General features: G+C 38.8%; 1 protein-coding gene across 1 annotated transcript in view; it reads left to right on the top strand.

Moving 5' to 3' along the window:
- The window catches only part of PTBP2 (polypyrimidine tract binding protein 2), an 81086-nt gene that overhangs the window by 2863 nt on the left and 55732 nt on the right, over window positions 1–22491 (top strand). The window contains 1 exon segment of the mRNA XM_050960970.1: window positions 15356–15431. Coding sequence (XP_050816927.1) covers window positions 15356–15431 — 76 coding nt within the window.

Raw genomic sequence — 22491 nt, 5'->3', positions numbered from 1 at the left:
GAAGTGAACACAGCAAAATTCTTTCATTATGAAGTAGACTCTTGAAAGTAGCACCCCATAAAATAAAGTTCCAGCTGTACTAGAAACAACTAAATTGCACAATTTCAGCACTTTAACCCCTGTCAGTATCAGTCTCTTAGGGAATGCCCTGAATCGTGTGGACAAGGGTGAACCAGTGGGATAGTGTGCTTGGACTTTCAGAAAGTCTTTGTCAAGGTCTCTCACTAAAGGCTCTTAAACAAGCTAAGTAGTCATTGGATAAGAGGGAAGGTCCTCTCATGGATAAGTAACTGGCTGAAAGATGGGAAACAAGGGAGGAATAAATGGTCAGTTTTCAGAATGGAGAGAGGTGAATATTGGTGTCCCTGAGAGATCTGTACTGGGACCAGTACTGGTCAAGGTATTTGTAAATGATCTGGAAAAAGGGATAAACAGTGAGGTGGAAAAGTTTGCAGATGATATAAAATTACTTTAAAATAGTTAAATCCAAAACAGATTGCGAAGAGTTACAAAGGGATCTCACAAAACTGGGAGATTGGGCAACAAAATGGCCAATGAAATTCAGTGTTGATAAATGCAAAGTAATACATATTGGAAAATATAATCCCAACTATACATACAAAATGATGGGGTCTATAATTAGCTGTTACCATTCAAGAAAGAGCTCTTGGAGTCATTGTGATTTTTTTTCCCCTGAAAACATCAGCTGAATGTCCAATGGCAGTCAAAAAAGTTAAAAACTTTAGAAACCAGTATGAAAGGGATAGATAATAAGACAGTAAATATAATGCCACTGTATAAATCCATGGAGTGCCCATAGCTATTGTGTACAGTTCTGGTTGCCCTATCTTGAAAAGGGTATCTTAGAAATGGAAAAGACGGAGAAGGGCAACAAAAATGATTGGGGTATGGAACAACTTCCTTATGAGAAGAGATTAAGATTGCACTGTTAGTCTGAAAAAAAAGGCAACGAAGGTCTATAAAATCATGAATGGGGGTAGAGGAAGTGAATAAGGAAGTGTTGTTTATCCCTTCACATAACACAAGAACGAGGGGTCACCCAATGAAATTAATAGGCAGCAGGTTTAAAACAAACAACACACAGTCAGCCTTTGGAATTTGTTGCTAGGGGATGTTGTGAAGGCCAGAAGTATAACTGGTTTAAAAAAAGAATTAGTTAAGTTCATGGAGGATGGGGCCAAAATGAGTCGCTTGGGATGACTTGGAGCATGGATTAACATCCCAGTTTGCAACTGTCTCCATCCCATAATTGTATTTGTATCCCATAACTTTTGTGTCTTTTTTTCCAAAATCCCACAAACCCACGTGTCCCTCCTTGCTCTCCACTATCTCAGACAGAAGCATGAAGCCTGCACAGTTCTGCACTATTGTCAGGAGCATTGCAAGCACAGGGTTCACGATCCTGTAGTAGTTGCAGAGCTGCAAGAAGACCTGAATGGGTGGGTAGTGGGGGCATAATGATTCCTTGGAGGACAGATTGTCAAGGGACATAGCAAGAATCAATTGAATGTTGTTGGTGTGCATGGAACAGATGGAGATGGTGGAGCACCACTTCTGGACCTGAGAAACAAGCACTGACTGACTGGTGGAATCGCATCGTAATGTAAGTTTGGGAAGATGACCAGTGGCTGAGGAACTTTCAGATGTACAAGGCCATGTGCCTGGATCTGTGTAGGGAGCTTTCTCCAGCCCTTTAGCCCAAGATACCAAAATGAGAGCTGCGCTGACAGTGGAGAAGTGAGTGGCACTCACAAGTGGAACACCTGATTGTTACCTGTCTGAAACCAATTTGGGGTCAGGAAATCCATGGCTGTTTTCATGTGAGTGTACAGAGCCTTTAAATGCCTCATGCTATGCAGGATTGTGACTGCAGTGTGCAGGACATACTGGATGGCTTTGCAGCTGTGGGGTTCCTGAACTGTGGTGGAGCAACAGATGGCATGCATATCCCTATTTTGGCACCAGAACATGTTGCCACTGTATACATTGGTAGAAAGGGCTCTTTTCTATGATTATGCAAGCATAGATGGATCACTGGGGGATGCTTCATCGACATCAATGTCGGGTCCAGGAAGGTACATGTCACTCACATCTTTAAGAACACAGGACTGTTCAGAAAGCTACAAGCATGGACTCTTTGCCTACTGGTGGATTGCTGCTGTCAATATTGAAATGCCAATCCTTTGCTCCCCTGGCTCATGAAGCCATAGATTGGTCACCTTGACAGCACCAAGGAATGATTCAGTACTGGATCAGCAGGTATTGAGTGACAGTTGAATGTGCATTTGGTCATTTGAAGGGTCGCTGGCGTTGCCTACTCACAAGATTGGACCTCAGGGAGAAAAATATCCCACAGCTGACTGCTGTGTCCTGCCTAATATCTTTAAAGCAAAAGGGGAAAAGTTTCTGCTGGGATGGAGGGCAGAGGTGGAGTGGCTGCCTGCTGAATTTGAATGGGGCTATTAGAAGAGGTGAACATGGAGCTGTACAGCTCAGGAAGGCTTTGAAAGGCAATTTTAACAGTGAGTGGAGTAATGTGTGGTGATGTAGTATGCTCTATCTGGCCCCGCTCTTTTGTGGCCTGGTAGGAATTGTGTGGTGATTACTGTACATGTAGGAATAGAACATTGTCAACTCACCTTTGCCATTGGGAGGTGAACTATCTCAAATTCAACAGGTTAATTATTAATACTTAGAGGATTTTCTTGCCATGCTCTATTATGAGGAGAACATCACCAGACATTTAAATTGTTTTATTTAACTAAAACAACAAGCAGCATAATATTTTAACAAAATAATCATATGCATTTTTGAATTTAGTTAAACATTCAAGTTTTTTTAAATCAGGTTTGGTTTTGTTAAAATTGTTTTAACTAAAGTAGTTAAATGAATTAAAAAAATTAAATAGACTATGTCAGCCAGGTCAACATGAGAAACTTAAAATATTGGCTTCTGCAGCTAACTCAGTCGTCTTCACCTTAATTTTCCTGTTTGTTCATAATCTGGAAAAGAAAAACAAGCTATCCTGCTTTTTCAAATCCAAAACAATTTCTCAATTTGGAATGAATTAGTCCAAAGAGAAAAAATATTCTTTCTACACTGACAGAAGAAGCTACTGCTGTTTAAAGTGAGATTATCACTTCAACAGTCTCTGAATCCAAATGCTTAAGTGACTTCTGCTGGTGAAAGTGACTTTCTTTAAAACATCATCAGCAAATATATATTTCTTGAATGGTTCACCCTTAGCTCTGAAGTTTATTAGTTGGTATTATGGAGGGATGATAGCTATCACATGGACATCCAGCAAACTCCTCTTCTTCAGCAGTTAAGGGTTGACCTTGGTACGGAGTATTGAGAATATTTGCAAGAAAATGAGCTGGAGATAGTGCTTGTCTCATTTTGTTTTTTTTTAATGTTTGTGATTTAACTGTCATTCCATATTTCTCTCTTTAAGATCTCACTCAGTTCCTTCCAAATTTCAACAGCATCAGCAATAAAACAGCTATTTCCATGCATTTTGTTCATGGCTACAGAAATAGGCTTCAGAGTACTCAGCATGTGTTCAACATTGGGCTTAAGAGAAAGGTTGAGAACTTTTGACTGTGACTGTGAACAAAATCGTGAAAAAAGTAGATGGCACTAACTGTCATCAGATTAGGCCAGTTCTTGATATAGTGCTCAAAACAGTCCACTACTGAGTTCCATCGCACATCTTGTGGGAGAGTTAGCGTGGTTCCTCCCACTTTTTTCAGAGCGGCTGCTGCAAAGTGGTTGTTACGGAAGTATTTTGCAGTTTCAACAACATTAACCTTTATTTCTGCAACACTGAAGTCTTTGGCTAGGAGGTGCATCAAATGAGCACTGCAACGGTATGTTATTAGCTTGGGACTCTCTTCTAAATAATTTCTTCTCATCTTGGCTGCATTTTCAGCATTGTCTGTGACCAAGCTGCGTACTAGACATTTGAATTTTTTTCCAAGTTCGTTATAGCTTTTACTGCTACTTGTAAGTATTCTGCTCTATGTGCATTTCCTGATGTATCAATTGTTTCTACAAGGAAACATTCCCTTCTTCCATTATCACACAAGCACATACAACAGGATCATTGTGGACGTTGCTCCACCCATCAAGACTCGGGTTAACAGTTTTACTCTCTCTGGCCGCGGTTCACTGCTCCAGGCCAATGGGAGCTGCTGGAAGCGGTGGCCAGTACGTCCCTCAGTCCGTGCCGCGGCCAGTGGGAGCCGCGATAAGCTGAACCTACGGACGCGGCAGGTAAACAAACCGGCCCTAGCTACCAGGGGCTTTCCCTACACGAGCGGCGTCCCAATTTTGGGAAACGCTGCCATAGAATAACAACTATATATTTTTCTCAAACATGAGAATTCAAGAATAGTCCAGAAGGAAGACAAGCAGTCCTTAAGAAAGAACTATGAAATACAAAAATTTACCAACCTGAAGATCCTGTGTGTTCAGACATGTTCCTTTCATCATCTTTAACGCAACTTTCTCCTGAGAAGGATCATTTCTCATGATGTTGTTTCATTTGAGTAATCAGGCCTTGCATTTCTTTGTTGCCCTGTTTGCATTTTGCACGCATGCCTGTCTTACTCACAGGAAGAGGAACTTCATTAAAATATTTCCAAACTGGGTTTCTTTTCCGGCCTGCTGCCATTATAGGTTTTCCCTTCTAGTGAGAGAATGGTATAGTAGATCACAAATCAAGGCTACACTCAGAAAGACCTCAAAACTTCTGGAATATGCTGCTCAAACAGTTTCGCCTTTGTTTCTACTGCCTGTCCCTCACTTCTCATATTTATCTCCAGGCTTCTTCCCCTTGTCCAGATCAATGTTGGGGGCAGAATAGAACTTTTTGAAACTTTGCATATTTAGAGAGAGGTAAGAGATTGACTCTGTGTACACAAATTTGCAGAGGGACAATAGGGTTGAGGTCTGTTATTTCTCACTTCTATATATTATTTATTTATTAAAAAAATATCTTTGTTGTTAACAAGTGTTTTATCTCTGGAAACACAAATCCAGTTTGAGAACTGCAAAACTAAGCATCTTTGATGGTGTTTTCTAGACCAGTGCTTCTCAAAGTGATGGTCTGCAGACTGGTGCCGGTCCACGAGCCATCAGCTGCCAGTCCGCAACGAGTTTCCTCATAAGAGCGTCAAATAGGATAATAACATGGCACCTGTCCCTTGCACATTGGGGAAAAAAAAAATTGCTGGTCCCCCACATCAGATAGCTTGAGAAGCACTGTTCTAGACTGAGCACTAAGTCCCATTGGGTAGATAGAAAGATGAACCTAAATAATCTATACAGAAGCCCCTGGAACTCCATAAAATTGGGTCCCTAATCCATGCACTGTTGGAACTCCTTAACAAAACTTTTCTTAAACATTACATGAATATATTCTCATACTATAGAATTAGAATTTATAATCCCTATTCCATGAGGAGATACATTATAGTTTAAAGGTATCTTTATTAAAACTGTCTTTAGATAAGATGCTTTTTGAGGGGGAAAAACGTATCAAAAATCCAATTTTAAATTTAAAAAAATAATTGATTTTTATCCACCCTGGTATTTACTGTTCCCAGAAGCCTGAAAGGCAAAAACTCTGTGGGCTCTCCCCCTAGGTGAACTCCTAGGCAAACTCCTCTGTTTGCTTCTCCTCTGTTCACTGCTCACTAGGTTGGCAGCTGGCTGCCTTTTATAAGGCTGCTGGCTCAAAACAAGTTACCCAGGTTTGAAGCCTCACCTGGTTCACACTTCAGTCAACCACTCAGGACTCACCAGGAACAAAGTTCTCCAAGTCACACTTTTCAAACAGGCATGCAGTCAAGCAGTTCCTGCAGTTAGCAGCAGTCAAACATAGCCAAACAAATGGTCACAGCAGACAGACGCTCAAATCTTCACCCCACCAGCTCACAACACAGCCCCTCTAATGCAGCATCTACCTCAAAAGCACTGACCATAGTTCCTCTTGGATGGTTCCCAGACAATTTCCCTGTTTGCGGCTCATCCTGAGTCCTCTTCTGTCTCCTGCTTCTCTGGCTCAGATGCTCCATGGGTATGGTGGAGGAGACCCTGAAGGCTGCAGTGGCAGCAGCTGCAGATAAAACATATGGATGTACTATTGTCTGTGTAGTCACGATGGAAAGTGACATTTAAGATGCAGAACTCACTCTCTTTGCTCCCCTAAAGTTTTAGGCACTATATTCTCAGTTCTGCTTGGGGTGTTTGTGCACCATGCCAGTCACAGCACCAGTCATGGTGAGTAGTGCCCCCACCCCACGCTAGAGTTTGGGGAAATGAGGAAAGAATTATTCGGTTGCACGAATCTAAAAGTATAGTGTAATGACACTGAATTCTGGTTCTGTTTTCCACAGGCAGGAGTGGCTTTAGATCAGGAGTGAGCAAACATTTTGGCCTGAGGGCCACATCTGGGTATGGAAATTGTATGGTGGGCCATGAGTGCTCACAAAACGGGGGTGGGGATGAGGACTCCAGCTGGGGATGCAGACTCTAGGGTGGGACTGGGGATGAGGGGGTTGGGGTGCAGGAGGGGGATCAGGGGTGCAGGCTCCGGGCGGCACTTACCTCAAGCTGCTCCCGTAAGTAGCGACATGTCCTCCTTCCGGCTCCTATGTGAAGGCATAGCCAGTCAGCTCTGCACACTGCCTCATCCACAGGTGCCCTCCCTGCAGTTCCCACTGGCTGTGGTTCCAGCCAATGGGAGCTGTGGGGGCGGCATTTGGGGCGGGGGCAGTGCAGAGCCCCCTGGCTGCCCGTACACGTAGGAGCTGGAGGGAGGACATGCTGTTGCTTCCAGGAACTGCGCAGAGCCACAACATGAGTGGAGCAGGGCAAGCTCCAGACCCTGCTTGCCGATGGAAGCTTGAGGGCCAGATTAAAATAGCTGACAGGCTGTAGTTTGCACACCCCTGTTTTAGCTGATATCTTACTCCTGCAGGTAGATCAATCAAATATTTTAATTTTAGCTCCTTGAAGAAATTAAGTCTATATAAATTGTATATTTATGTATAACCTATGCATCTAATTCCTCAAGTATAAGTATTTTAAAAATGGATAAATCAGAAATTTGTATTTCACCTGGCTTCTTTATAACCAAAATTCAGATGGCTTAACTACTTTATATTTCATACCTGAGAAAATACTGCAATCTTCTCATTACAAACTTTCCATTTCTCTCAACTGTAAAATCTTGGCTAATCAAATATATAAAAATTCAGCCTGCCCCAAACCATGGTTTTAAGGTATTGTCTTCTGTACACAAATGATGACTTTTACCTACCTGAGCAGCAGTGAGTGCTAGGTGAGAGAGTTAGGGCCCTAATTGAACTAATTAAAGGATAGTCTGACAACCTCTATGCTGTTAAGGACAATGGAAGTCTTGGGGAAAACATCAAGCTGGAGTGGAGGGAAATGAGCCCATCGTTGGGACTCTACTTGTAGATGATGATGATGTATTCGCTCACACTGAGGATTCCATTCTGGGGGAGGGAACCCCAGTTATTAGGAAGAGACAGGTAATAGTAGTAGGAGATCTGATTATTAGAAATATAGATAGTTGGGTTTGTGATGGTTGTGATGGGAGTCCGAATGGTGGATTGTCTGCAGAGAGAAGGTTGTGGATGTCATGAGGCAATTTAGGTGGATTTTTGTGATGTGCTGGGGAAGAACCAGTGGTCATGGTACATGCAAGTACCAGTGACATAGGAAAAAGTAGGAAAGAGGTCCTGGAAGCCAAATTTGGGCTACTTGGTAAAAGATTAAAGTACAAGACCTCCTTGGTGGCATTTTCTGATATGCTTCCAGCTCCATGTGCAGGACTAGTTAGACAGGCAGAACTGCAGGATCTCAGTGTGTGGATGAAATGTTGGTGTTTGAAGGAGGGTTTTAGGTTTATTAGGAACTGGGGAACTTTTTGCGAGAGGAGGAGCCTATCCTGGCAGAATGGGCTTCTCCTAACCCAAAAGGGAACCAGATTGCTGGCATGTAAAATTAAAAAGGTCGTAGAGGAGGTTAGAAACTATGAGCTGAGGGAAAGCTGACGGGTGTGTAGAAGCACACAGTTTAGAAAGAGACATCCCATAGAGGGAGTATTTATTAAATGGGATATTCTATGTCCCAGTAAAGAGTAGGAGGTAGCAGCTGATGATAAAGTACAGGTAGGAACTGAAGAGAAACAGTCAAATGAAAAAGAGTTCCCTTTAGTTACATCACATGAAAGCAGACATCTAAATATTAGCAAATTTTATAAGTGCTTGTTTACAAATGCTAGAAATCTAAATACTTAGATGCGTGAACTTGAGTGCCTGGTGTTAAATGAAGATACTGGTATAACAAGAATCACAGAAATTTCGTGAGATGATGAAAAACAATGGCACAGAGTAATACCAGGGCACAAAATATATAGGAATAACAGAGTAGGTTGCACTGGGTGGGGGGGAGAAGAGGAGGAGAGAGGTGGTACTGTATGTGAAAGAGAGCATAGAATCGAATAAAGTAAAAGTTTCATTCATTCAAGACAGTACCATAGAATATGTATAAGTAGAATTTCCATTCTTAAATAACAGTATAGCAATAGTAATTGCTTAATCAGGATGGTGATGGTGATTGTGAAATGCTCAGAGAGATTAGCAGTTACAAAAACAGAAAACCCAGTAATAATGGAGGATTTCAGCTATGCTCATACTGACTGGGTAAATGTCACCTCAGGATGGAATGCAGAGAAATTTTTGGTCCCCATTCATGACTGTTTCTTGAGGCAGCTACTTCTGGGAACCCACAGGGGGAGAGGCAGTTTGTGATTTAGTCCTAAATGGAACACAGGATCTGGTCCAACGAGTCAATATAGCCAAACTGCTCAGTAATAGCTACCATAATATAATTAAATTTCACATCCTTGTAGGGGGGAAAATACCAAAGAAACCCACCACAGTAGCAGTTTAAGTTAAAAAAGGGGAACTACACAAAAATGAGAGAGCTAGTTAAATTGAAATTAAAAGGAACAGTTATGAATGAAATGCTTGCATGGAAACTATTTAAAACACCATAGCAGAAGCCCAGACTAAATGTATATCCCAAATTTTAAAAAAATAAAAAAAAAATACAGTAAGAGGACCAAGGCTAAACAATGAAAAGCCGGTTAGATGCAAAAAGACACACTTAAAAAAATTCATAATCAAATCCTACTGAGGAAAACATAAACTAGCAAGTCAAGTGTAAATGTAGAATGAGGCAGGACAAAAAAGAATTTAAAGAGCAATTAGCAGAAAACACATCTCCTTCGTATCAGTGCACATAACAAAATTCATGTGGGTTGGAGCCGAGGGGTTCGGAGTGTGGGAAGGGGCTCAGGCTGGGACAGAGAGTTTTGGGTGCAGGGCTCTGAGGGCTCCAGCTGTGGGTTCAGGCTCTGGCGTGGGTCCGGAGATGGGCTCAGGGCTGGGGCAGAGGCTTGTGGTGCAGGGGTGTGAGGGCTCCGGCTGGAGTGGTGTGCTCTGGGATGAGGTCAGGGATGAGGGGCTCAGGGCTGGGGAAAGAATTGGGGTACAGGAGTTGAGGGCTCTGGGGTGGGACTGGAGATGAGGGGTTTGGGGTGCAGGAGCGTGCTTAGGGGCTACAGCTGGGAGAGAGGACCCCACCCAACTCTCTCTCCCCGCAGCAGCAGCACCAGCAGCAGTGGGCTGGCGGGGGAGATGCCTCTCCCTGCCACAGCAGCTCTGGGGTTGGGGCTGCAGGATAGGCTCCCCTTCCCTATTTGGGCTTCCCAGCCATGGCTGGGTCTGGGCCACTCTGGTCATGCTTGAGGCTGGCCCGGGCTGTGCCACAGCAGAGTTGGGGCCAGAGGAGGGGCGCCCTGCACCCTTGCTGCACCAGATTGTGGGCCAGGCTAGGTTGGGGCCGGGGAAGGGATGCCCGGCCATGACCGGTCCCCAAACAGGTTCCTTAAGCACCTGCGCAGTACTAAACAGGCTGCTGCGTGGCCATGCAGCTTACAGGAAACTTAGATGAGAAGTGAGGAAGAGGGAGAGGACTTATAGGAGAAATGAGGACACATGCATGTAATGTCTAATTAGTTAGAGAAAGACAAGTGAACTTAAAACAAATTACAGCAATGAGTTACCACTTGTTGGTGGAATACAGAGTTGTTGGGCTGGTCTACGCACAGTTCTTGTCCTGATTTAACTAAATTGTATTTAAATCAGTAAAAAACTGTGTATAGACAAGTCTTTTGTCTGTATGGTGATGTGGCAGGGATGAAACTGGGGAGTTTTGTAGCATGCCAGTGAACCTGCATGGAATTTCTTTTGGACTATAGGTAGAATGAGAATGTGTATGGATGTAACTCATATTCTTGGGGCCCTGGCCTTGGGGAGTCTAGTGATACTATGTTGCTGTACAAAGTGAGTTGGTTTCTGTTAGTTATTTTTGGAGCAGATTGGGGATATTGCTGTTTGAGGTCAGTGTGTAAGGTAAGATGTCTATACATAAATGCACTTCCTCTTCACTAAATAAGCATAAACCAAATATATGCATGCTGTATTTCACTAAAACTTCATCGTGACAACAGAATATTAATTAAATTCATATCTATCTATCATGCAAATTGAAATCTGTAAATGAGTGCTTATTGTTCTGTGCCCTCTCCTTCCCCCCAATGTACTACCTCAAACTCTTAGTATTTTCATCCCTGGAGACAATGTTTTTTTTTAAATGCCTGAAGACACTTTATATTTTGGATTTGCAAGAAATTTACCCTGAAGAAGAATAACTCAAGCTACTGGAATGGTAGTCACTGATTATTTTGAACACTTTTTTTTGAATGCTGCTACTCCTCCATCATACTGCTAGTTTTCAGTTGCCTGCAGATGCTGTTAGAAGCTAAGGGTACATCTACACTTCAATAAAAAACCTGTGGCACCAAGTCTCAGAGCCTGGTCAATTGACTCAGGCCAGCTGTGGCTCTGCTGTTTGCAATTGTAAACATACCTTGAGTGTTTCACAGTGATGTTATGCTCATGGTTTGACATGTGTCCCTAGGCTGAGACTAACTGTGGTAAATATACAATGTAACTAAAACCACCATTTAACATTTTTTCTGTTTTCTTTCATCACAGAAAAAGTGTCCTATTCTCTACCCCGATATAACGCTGTCCTTGGGAGCCAAAAATCTTAACAAATTATAAGTGAAACTGTGTGAAATCGAACTTGTTTTGATCCACCGGAGCGCTGCTTTACCGTGTTATATCTGAATTCATGTTATATCGGGGTAGAGGTATACGTATCATCGGTGAATCAGAATCTCTCCCAAGAGTTAACAGCATTTCTTTTTTAATTATTATATTCCCTCCACCTGTTGTAATTAAAAACTGTTTAGATATTGTATCACAGTAGAGTAGATGATGATGCTGGCTCTTACTACTATGTTTGAAGTAGAGGGATAGTTTTGTTCATTTGTTGACTATTTTTAGTAATATCATTCACTTCGTGTTTTGTTTATTTCCATTGTCAGAGGAGACTACAAATTTGAGTGATGCTTTTAATAAACCTTCTTTAACCCAAGCAGATCTGTTACGTTAGGTACAAGAATCGACTTCCGAAAAGTTTTTCTCTACTTAGGAGTTAATAAAATATTGGGCAGACAACTTTTGGATATATATATATTTTTAGACTTTTAGAAATTTTTTTGACAGGTCCTCACGAGGCAGTTAAACTTGGTAGCTGCCAAGTTTTCAATCCAGTAATAGATTTTAAAAATGTTTGCGAATTGGCTGCTTATTTCTACTCTTTGCTTCTTAAATGTGGAAAGAGATTTCTACTAGAGTTAAAATATATTATTCTGGAGATGTGGGAAAAATAGTTGACAGTAGATTTTTTGCCATCCTGAATGGTTTCATGGTTAGACATTAGAGGATTTTGATGACTTTAATGGCCTGATAAAACTGGGAGAGTGTGTAACATAACCTGTGACATTCAGATTAGACACATTTTCAAAGTAATGCGTGTTGGGACAAACCATTTTGAAACTAATTATAATATGGATACTAAATTAGTTGCAACATTTAAAGCAAAGATCTAAACACTGTGGCTAGTCATTGCACTTTCTTCCTCCTTTTCTATAGGTTTATCGTATAATTTTTGAAAATTAAAAGATTTGATTGTATTTGTTGTGCAATGGTATTATACACAGTTAAACATTCCCTACATTCCACTTCTTTTAATTTTTATATTTCAGATTTACAGTACATGAAGCAATTTATGCTTCTGAAGTTTGTAAATTGCTTTTGGGAGTTGCATATTGAAGGCTTAACTTGGCAGTCAAATCTTTTTTTGAAAATTTGGTCCTGTGTGAGGAATCTCACAGTGTCACTTTTACACATCTGCTTTTCTGGATAGAACCACACTTCAAATATTTTTCTTCACACTTCTGGTGAAAGGCTGCATTGAGGGGGACAGGATGAGATAGGAAGGACAAAACAGAATTTGTCTGCATGAGCGAGGATTATTTAAAAGAGGCTGGGTCTAATATCCTCCATGTTTAAGTTGTAAATTAGGAGTTCATCAAGTAGTTTGTTTGTTTAGTACAGAGTCTTCCCTTCGTAGGGTAAATACATAGGGTTAGTGGTCTGGCTGTTACTTAAGACAGATCAGGATTCCATGATTTTAAGAGTTGTTGCTTTGCCAAGACTGAAATAGCATCCATCTTTCCAAAACAAAAAGAAAAAATTATGAGACTCTAGGGACTTGAAAGCCTTCTAGACTCAAAATTGCATGTGCTAGATCCGGCACTGGTAGAGATTTGGCCTGTGTGTCATCTATTTTCAGGCCTGAGACTAAGCAGGTAATTGCCCTCAAATGAAGCAATGAAAACAGAATCTGGATATATCCAGGTCAGTACAGTGAGCAGCATGGGAATTCCCTTTGGATGTAGGGGAAGGGCTGTGTCTGACAAGCAAACTGAAGTCTTAAATATGCAGTAATATTATATTACACGAGTTTTTTTGAGAAACTACCATAAGTTTTTTTTTTAAACAACCATGTATAATCTGTTTAATTGGTAGTAAAAATAACAGAGGTATTTTTTTTTTGTTTTTTGTTTTTTTTTTAATGATAGCTGCCATCACTAGTTTTTTTTGTCCATTGCAAACAGAGGTAAAATATCCTTCTCTGGAAACGTATTGGTGGGCTGACTGCACAGAAGTGCAGGTATTTTTTGAATTCAACCATCTTGTCTTCCATGATTTTACTTCCATAATTTTGATGTCAAACTATAATATCCTCTCCTTAGCAAATATTGGGGTAGTAATTTAGATCTTCAAAGAGAAAGAGAGAACATTTCAATGAGTTCCATCTGCCACATTTCAGTCATCTTTGTACTTGAGAACAGTCATATAGAGTGAATAATGGAAAGGTTCCATAGCTTCTCTGAATTGGCTTTCAGTTTTGCCTGTTTTAAGTTATTCTTTTGATCTAATTAAAAATGGTTTCCTCTGACAGTGACAAGGCTTATTGCTGTTTCATTTTATTAAATTTAAAGTCAAATCATCTTGCCAATTTGAACCCCAAAATGTCTAGAGCAGAATCTAGAATCAACAAGAGTGTGAGGCAAACTAAAATTATTTAGAAGTAGTCTGTTTAAATAACTTTGAGAACTAGTGCTCAAAACTGAATAAGCTTAGTGACTGTAATAGCTTGGTGTGTTGTCTAGTATGTTGCAGCTTTTAGATATGGGATACTTCAAAATGTGTTATATATTCTAATATTCCTCTTCATATTCCTGTGTGTGTACATATATAATATATACACTAATATTACAGTTTGGGCTTGATTATATGCATCCTGGTATAAGCATACTACTTAGTATTGTGATATCCTCAGATTAGTTTAGTATGTATTTAGAATGAAGAACTATCCAAAATATATAGGATGCTTTTCAAACAGAGGTAGATAATATCTGCCTCAAGGACAGCACAGTCTGAAACATCTTGATTATTATAAAGATTTCATAAGTAAAGCAGTTTGTGGTCAGTACTCAGAATGGAAACAGAGACTCCATGCAAAGTAATATTTGCTGATTCAGTAACTGGCACTCACCCTTTTTAGTAATGACCCAATGGCCTGGGTTAGTGCTGAGGGCATTGGTGCTAATGGAGATACCTTTGAATTAAGACACAAAACGGAGTTCCTAATCTCTTTTGGATATAAAAAATCCAGTAGCCTATTAATGATGCCATGCAAAGGAAGGGAGGTTTATGCCCTTTTTAATTCATTTTGACTTATGAGGAAGGCCTGAAAGATTTAAAAAAACACACAAACAAAAAATCCTACTTGTTTTACATTAGGCCTCTGAGTGTTTTTTCTATCCTGGAAGGAAATGAAACCTGATCACTGGGAGGGGAAGTATATTTTTTTTAAGTACACCTCTACCTCAATATAACACGAATTCGGATATAACATGGTAAAGCAGTGCTCCGGGGGGGTGGGGCTGTGCACTCCTGTGGATCAAAGCAAGTTTGATGTAACGCAGTTTCACCTATAATGCAGTAAGATTTTTTGGCTCCTGAGGACTGTGTTATATTGAGGTAGAAGTGTATTTAGACTGCTTCAGACTAATTTTTAACACCTATTTAACTCAAATGCTTGGGGGGAAAAGATCCCTCTTTAAGGATTCAACACCAAATCTCCTCTGGTATCTGCATTCCACATTGAAATCATCCAAAAAGAAGACTAAGAAAGAACAGACTTGATGTTCTTCATATTTTTATGAAGCTTAAACCAAAAAGAAATCCATCCTCCAACAAACAAAAAAATTGTTTTCAGCGTTCCTTTATATATTATAAAGAAGTGCAAAACACAACAGTCTGCTTTGAACTTTTTCTAATAGGAGTGCTAGCCCTAGCACTTTGGTCAAATTCTAATTTCAGTATTTGCCTGAATTCCCCATTTAGTTTCAGTGGATATTAACTTCCTATTTTAAAATATTTTGTTAAGTTGTGCGCTGTTGGACAGCTCTTGTGGTCCCTGGAGATTGCATTTCAGATGTGGATGAAGTGATTTTGTGTATGGAATTATTTGACTTGAGGGATGCTATGTAAATATACTGTATTGTCTAGATTTTAATTTTTTAATTTACTGTCACTTTCTGAAGAGGGAGAATCTGCCAAATCTTATGTAATGTTCATTTAAAGCTCTCTGAAGGGATTTGCCCTGTCAAAGTGATAGTTTTAATATCAACATTAAAGATGACAAAAATAGAAGGGAAAAAAAACTTTTACTGTCTTTTTCTTTTTAGAGAGGATCTGACGAACTTCTTTCAGGCAGTGTTCTCAATAGTCCGAACTCTAACATGAGCAGCATGGTAGTTACTGGTAAGTGTTCCAGAGGAGAAATCTAACATTATATCTCAGAATCTTTTCCTGTTTACAAGGGGAAAATAGTAAAATTAAAATAGTAAAAGTAGATTTCATCCTGTTGTACAAGAATAAATTGTTGGCATGCACCAGACTTTAACAATCCTGTATCTATATTGAAACACTCAAAAAATATTTGAACGAGTAAACCAATTAAATTAATGGAAATTTACAGATGATGAAACAATTCTTAGGGCTGGGGAACTGGATGGGACATGAAAGAAATTAAACTTTTTAATATGGAATAAGTTATACAATTCTCTTCAAACTAAGGAGTGATACAGAGCAAACAAAGGCTAACAGGAACTGCTATAGAAATTTAACTTTGTCATGTGTAGGCATCCACATGTCTTGGCATCCCTGCTGGATTAGCCTGTTCATTTCACACTAGTGGAGTAACTTTATGAATAATTAAAATTCTAATAACTCCTCCGCTAGACTGCCACAGCACTAGACTCTGATCCTAGTTTCACTGCCTTAGGATGGAAGCAGCTTTAGGCTCACAGCAGCACTTCAGTGCAGCACGTGTTACTGTTCCTTTGTCAAACTGCTGGGGACTCCAAATAAATTGGCTTTTCAGTAATTGAAACCTGTTCCTCTTTCTTTTATAACTTCCTTACAGCTATTTCAGAGTGTATCTGTCAAAGGAGCTTTGCTCAGCCTGCTGTTTTGGCACACCTACCACTTAGGTCTTTCATTCTGGTGGCAGAGTGGTTTAGTTCATACCTCTAGTCTGTTAGTGGGTGATCTAAATAATTGTAATCAGAAGACTTAGCTCGCCACTTACTGTGGTAGGTGAATTCTCCACAGCAGTGCAGCAGGGTGATCTAGTAACTCCTGCTACCAGTGGACCATATCAGCAATAATCCTGCAGTAAAAGATGGTGCTTTCCTCCCTGAGTGCTAATGACTGTGGCATAGCTTTAAAACCACTACAGAGATCCTATAAATTATTTTTATATTAAAGGAAGATTTCTGGATACCAGTGCTTTACCCAGCTCTCCTAGTTTCCTTTTTGCTTCTGGACAATATTCCTATTTCATTTCTAGGTATCTTTGGACACAATAATAGTATGCTTGAGTTAGAAAGTGTCCTCCTTGCCATCTTTTCTTTATAGTCTTTTCCAGCTTCTGGGAAAAACTATGATTCCTTCTCCCCTGCTCCCAAGCTTTCTATGCATCAGGACTAAATCCATGTTATTTAATCGAAGATTCTAAACAAAAAAGCTATATTACTGTCAAGTTCTACTGCTACATTACAGTTAATGTGATTTTTCAAATGAGCCAATATTAAAACACAAATTTGAGAGAAATAAATTAGTTTAAATTGACTGCAAAATGGAAATGTTTCTTTCTTCTCAAATTGATCCTTCTTCCCAGGCTTTTATAGGGGCCGCCAGCTGGTTGTGAAAGACTTCATTGTACTCAGATGGAACAAATGCACTAAAGAGTTTTGTTGAAAAATATTGATTTTCCATACTATTGGGCTTTAAAACAACTATGGTCAAGATTTTAAAATGTGATTTGAGTATCCAACTTAAAACACCTAATAGGGCTCAGTTTTCGGAGAAATGGGGTTTCGTACTTTGAGAAAATCAGAGCCTTTCAAGGTGTCTCAAGGTAGGTCTTCAGAATCATTAGTCACTTTTGAAAAATCTTAGCCTATACTTTTATTTTACAGTCAAACTAGCCACAAGTTTCAATGAACTGAATAATCTTAACCGGAACTCTTCTATAATGCCCAGATCCGTTGCCCTTTCTAATGGTAATAATAAATATTGGAAAAAGAGGAGGGAACTCTAAAAGAAATATAAGAATCCCTAACAAAGATGTTCCTGAATGCAGTAATATAATTGTCATTTTCAACGGGGAGTCTTGAAAATATCCTTGGATAAAACTTTCAGGAATTCATCAAAACATAACCTGTTTCCTCAGTCCAGCTCTCTTATGAGACATAAGCCTCTGAACAGAAAATATTGACTAACTCCCACATCTTGTCTGGTGAGATCTAATGGACAATCCTTCCAGCTGTATCCAGAGCCAGGAAATATTTTTCCAGCTTTGCAAGTGAGAGGTCAGTACAGATTCTTCTTCAACCACTCATAATGTAAATGATCAACTAAGGTATAATTAAGCCTAAAAGGAAAACCTAGCATTTTTCTTATTCAGATTCTTGACCAAGACTACTTAAGGCTTATAGGTTCGAAATGTCATTTAAAAAATGTATTATAGGTCAACAGACTAATAGGTTCACCTCTAATCTATCTTCTGGCCTCTCTGCCATTGAATTTATATATATGTGATAGTATTGACATGAGTCAGAGTTCTGCTATCACACTCAAAGCATCATGACTATGAAGCCCTTATAAAGAGAAGATATAATCCTTGATCACTCTGTTTGTAAAGGAAGCATGATTTGGAACAGTAGCTACTCCATAACACTCTCGAGAAATGGCTCTGCTTCCCTCTTTTGCACTGTGTAGTTCTCAAGAACTTCTCTTTCTGATTTGTCCTGGTCTTCATTTTCTACTATTCCTGGGAAACAAGACGTATTTATGACCTTGTCACTTCTGTCATCAGATTCCATAATACTGTCTAAGCTGTTGTCTTCATAGAATAAAAGAAGGAAGAGGGCAATTCATATTTCTGTAACCAGGATATGACCTATTTGGTGAAAATGCATCTGGAAACAACTTACCTTCACACAGCCCAAAAAGTCTACCTACCACTAGTGCTACCCCAACAGTGATTCATAATAAAGACTTTTTTTTGTTTGTTTTTTTTTAAAGCCTTCTCTCTCCTTTCTTCCCTCTCTGGTCCTATACTTTGTAAAGCACTGAAAAACATTTTTGTAAAAATAAAAAATAATTTCACGACAAGAAGCAAAAGATCAGATTATTTTTCACTTAAACTTGTCTAAGATTTTAAAGTGGGATTTTCAAAGGAACCCAAGGGAATTAGGCATCCAGCTCCCATTTAATTCAGTGAGACTTGAGTACCAAATTTCCCTAGTCTCTCTTGAAAGTTCCATTCATAATTCTCTTCAAATAGATGGTGAATGATACGGCAGATAGACACCTTCTCTTTCCTTCAAGGATTTCTGTACGTTAACCTTTTCTCCTATTTTTTCATATTGTCTGGGTGATTTGCAAAATAAAACGAGGTAAAGAATCTGTAATTCTTATTGCATCATTATTGGCCTCACAGGCCATCATCATCCACGATCATGAGGACATATTTGTGGGAAAACTTCAACATTTCATTCTGACCTTGGCAGGTTGAAACTAATAGTTTAGAATCTAAGAGAACGGATCTGGAAACAATTCTGTTAAACATTGATAAACATTCTGCAGTCAGAACATACATAAGGATTTGGAGTACTTGGCTTCCAAAGTACACAACCTTTACCAAAATAGACTTCAAATCAAACACTCTAATTTATGTTCCTTTCAGAAAGGAATTCTTCCTCAGTTGTCCAGAGGTCCCGATCTCTCTATTCCATGTTATTTCTGGTATCAATACTTTTACAGCCTTGCATTTTCTCAAAGCTGTGTGGTGTTAGGGTGCAGTCGTCAACCCCAGAAGTGTTTTCTATTTCACTTAAGCTATATATATTTATATCAAAATTAGTTTTTACGAGTCATTTGTGACTCCTTTGCATGAAAAGTCCATAAATAACATTTGAGAAGAAAATCCTAGATGCTTGAATAGATTATTTTAAAGGTGAAGACAAGAACTAACAACTGCTATGTATTCTGGAAAGCAGTTTTGTCTTTGCTTAAGATTAAAGGTCAGGGCTCAGAGTTTTTCTAGCAATAGTTGATGACATCATTTACACCTACAGCTGAGAGCTGCACCCTCAAAAGCACAGATTAAAACTATTGGAGTAAATGTTGTCCTTCATCATTTCTGAAGCTGATGTAAAATTCCATTCTTGTTTTCTATTTTAAACTAGTTAGGGTCAGAAGTCTTTGGAGAGCCTGAGCCTCCTTCCAGTGTTTATGAAATCATCCTTTTTATATTGATGTATGGCAGATATTGACTCACTGAAAAGTATTCCAAGCAAAGAGAGATTAAATGGGACTCTGATACTCTATGAAATGGATCAGAATGGAAACAGGAAAATATACCTCTACCTCGATATAATGCTGTCCTTGGGAGCCAAAAAATCTTACCGCGTTATAGGTGAAACTGTGTTTATATTGAACTTGCTTTGATCCACCAGCGTGCGCAGTGCAAAAGAGGGAGGTGGAGCCATTTCTTGAGAGTGTTTTGGAGTAGCTACTGTTCCAAATTTGTGTTATATCGGATGGCGTTATATCGAGGTAGTGGTGTATTAGAATTTGACCTCAACTCTGTGTATTCTGCAGGGCACCAGTGTCGTCTAGGTCATAAGTCCTGCACTAACTGATCTTAAACTGGTGTCTTTAACAATATGCTTCCCTATGCTTTTCACTAGGCAACTAGGAAAGCAGATGTTGCATGCCCCATAAATACTTTCTTAACTATGTACTTTGCATATGGTGAAAAAAATTGCTCTTACTTATTCTAAGGTTTAACTATAAAACACATTTATTTTCTATAGAACAAGGAAATATGCATCTCCTCTGTGGTGTGCTATTTCTGTGCCAAATTTAGTCTTCTGAAACTTTATTCCTTTCAACTGTAGGGCTGCTCAATAAAAATTGCAGAAATATTTTTATGTATGGAAAAGTATATCTGTTTTCTAGTTCCTTGTACATGGAAACAGACAAACTGTGTTTCCTGAAATCTGCCAAATCTTACCTCTTTTCTCACTCTCTCTTCTCCCCCACGCAAAAATAAAATAAAATAAAATAAAAAATCATCAGTGGGCAGATACACAGAATGGAAAATTTCAGCCTGAGGGGATTAAAGTTCCTGAAAGTTGAGTGACTGGAAACAAGGGATTGGAATGGAAACAGTTACCCAACGTTAACTGTAGTAGTGGCTGCTGCTGCTCCTATAATCCAGTAGAAAACTCCATCAGTGCAGAACATCTGAAAAAATGTATTGATATTAAACCCACTAAAATTTGGGGAATTAACAATCCAGTGTCTGTGGTAACTTTTAACTCTGTCTCATTAGAAATATGCTTTGATAGATATTTAATTGCATTCACAAAACACTTAACAATGTGGCATACAAGTGATCATGTATATCTTAAAATATGGTTTAACAATGCTAATTTAACATCCCTTACAAGAAGAGGTGCATTGTTATACATTGAATGAATTTATATGTCCTGTTTTTATAAAGCCATAGCTAAACTGGCAGTGGTTAACAATAAAATGTTATAAATACAAATACTTGAGTAACTAAGTTCACAACTAGTAATTTTTAATAGTATCTGCTGGAAGTTTTAAAAAATTACTACCCATCCTAAGTTTTGGTGATTATATTGACCAGTTTATCATTATGTAGTAATGTAAATTGACATTTATGATTATCATACCAGTGGGCTTGTGCATATATGTGCATACATTAAGCTCACAAGCAAGAACAGTTTAAAAATAAGCTTTATGCTTGAAAGTGTGTTTTCAGTGGAATCTAGCTTAAACATCAAGAATTGTAATTTTTTTTATGAAACCTTGTATAACTGCAGAAGACAAAAACCTAAACAGTAAATCTGGAAATGAATAGTTAAGGGACTTACTGCTTTATAATGCTACTTAACTCCTCTTTATCCCACCTAACTTATATTGCACACTCAACCTTAATTTTGATCCATAACATTGTAAAAATATATTTAAAGTTCAAAATTCCTATATTAATAGTACTAAATCATATTTAGAGGAGCCATTTTCGATTCACTATAACATACCCACTGTTACTCACTACCAAAATCCCTACCCACTTGGTACTACACAAAACAGAGATAAAAATATAGACTTGCAGCTTTTATGTCACTGTGTGTGTAAAATCTGTGTTCTTGGCTTAACTGGTAGACATTTACCTTCTTGAGCCAGGAATTCTGAAACACCCCACATTCCACTCCTGCCTAATAAACAATTGTATAAATTGCTGGCCATCTATGTCTTCTTGAAGCTGATCTACAAACCCGCTACCAGTTATTTCTTTAGAGCAATTGGTAGAAACCTATCCTATGAATCTGAAGGTGTGGCGTCAAACCCTGTTTGTGGTACATGCTGGAAAAAATAGTCTCTAATTATTTGATTGCATACTATCATAATGCATATTCTCAAGAGAGCAAAATTGAGGTTATATCGGTAACTTTAATTTTGGCATTTCCCATCTTTGAGTGCCTGACTTTAAGAATATTAAGATTGCATATTTTGTGTTTTGAAATATATCCAGGGGATCCTCTCTGATTAGCATTTATTTGGAAACAGTAGAAGGGATAGGTTCTGTGCATCACAACTAGGTGGATTATCTGTGCCTTGGATTTCTCTGTTCTTGTTATCTTGACATCTGGTAAATTGCTCAATCAGACACAATTTTCCTATAATACATAGTTTATTAATTGTGAGTATTCATTTTAATTCATTATGTAATATTAAATAAATCTAATTATCAGGTTAATTAAACAATACCAAATAGCATAACAATTGCTTGTAGCTCTTTTAATCTGGTAAAATGGCAGTCTTTGTGTTTAGCTGACAGTCACAAAATAGGAGGACATTTCCACTGTGTCCCAATTTATATGATTTTATGTTTGTCAAAAGACTCATACCGTGAAGATCAGCTCACTTCCATGTTAAATATAAAACAGTTAAAGTAAGGAGAACAGTTCATCAGGATTTAAGCACATAATGTTAATCCATAAAATTTACATGTGAGATTAGTTGGGTTTTTTTTAAAAGTACTTAATTTAATTTTTGTTTCTGTGGCTGACTTTAGGAGTTGTCCCTATGTGGGTTTGCAAATAATCACACACACTTACTCTTACTTAACTGTGCCTAATAAGGAGAGAACACTAGACCTTCTAGGAGTGTTGTCCTGCTGAAAAAAATAAAATCGAAACACGTGATACTTATAGAA

The sequence above is a fragment of the Gopherus flavomarginatus genome, chromosome 7 (genome assembly GCF_025201925.1).
Source record: "Gopherus flavomarginatus isolate rGopFla2 chromosome 7, rGopFla2.mat.asm, whole genome shotgun sequence".
NCBI lineage: Eukaryota > Metazoa > Chordata > Testudines > Testudinidae > Gopherus > Gopherus flavomarginatus.
The sequence above is the reverse complement of the archived record's forward strand: the minus strand, read 5'-3'. Positions and strand labels throughout refer to the sequence as shown.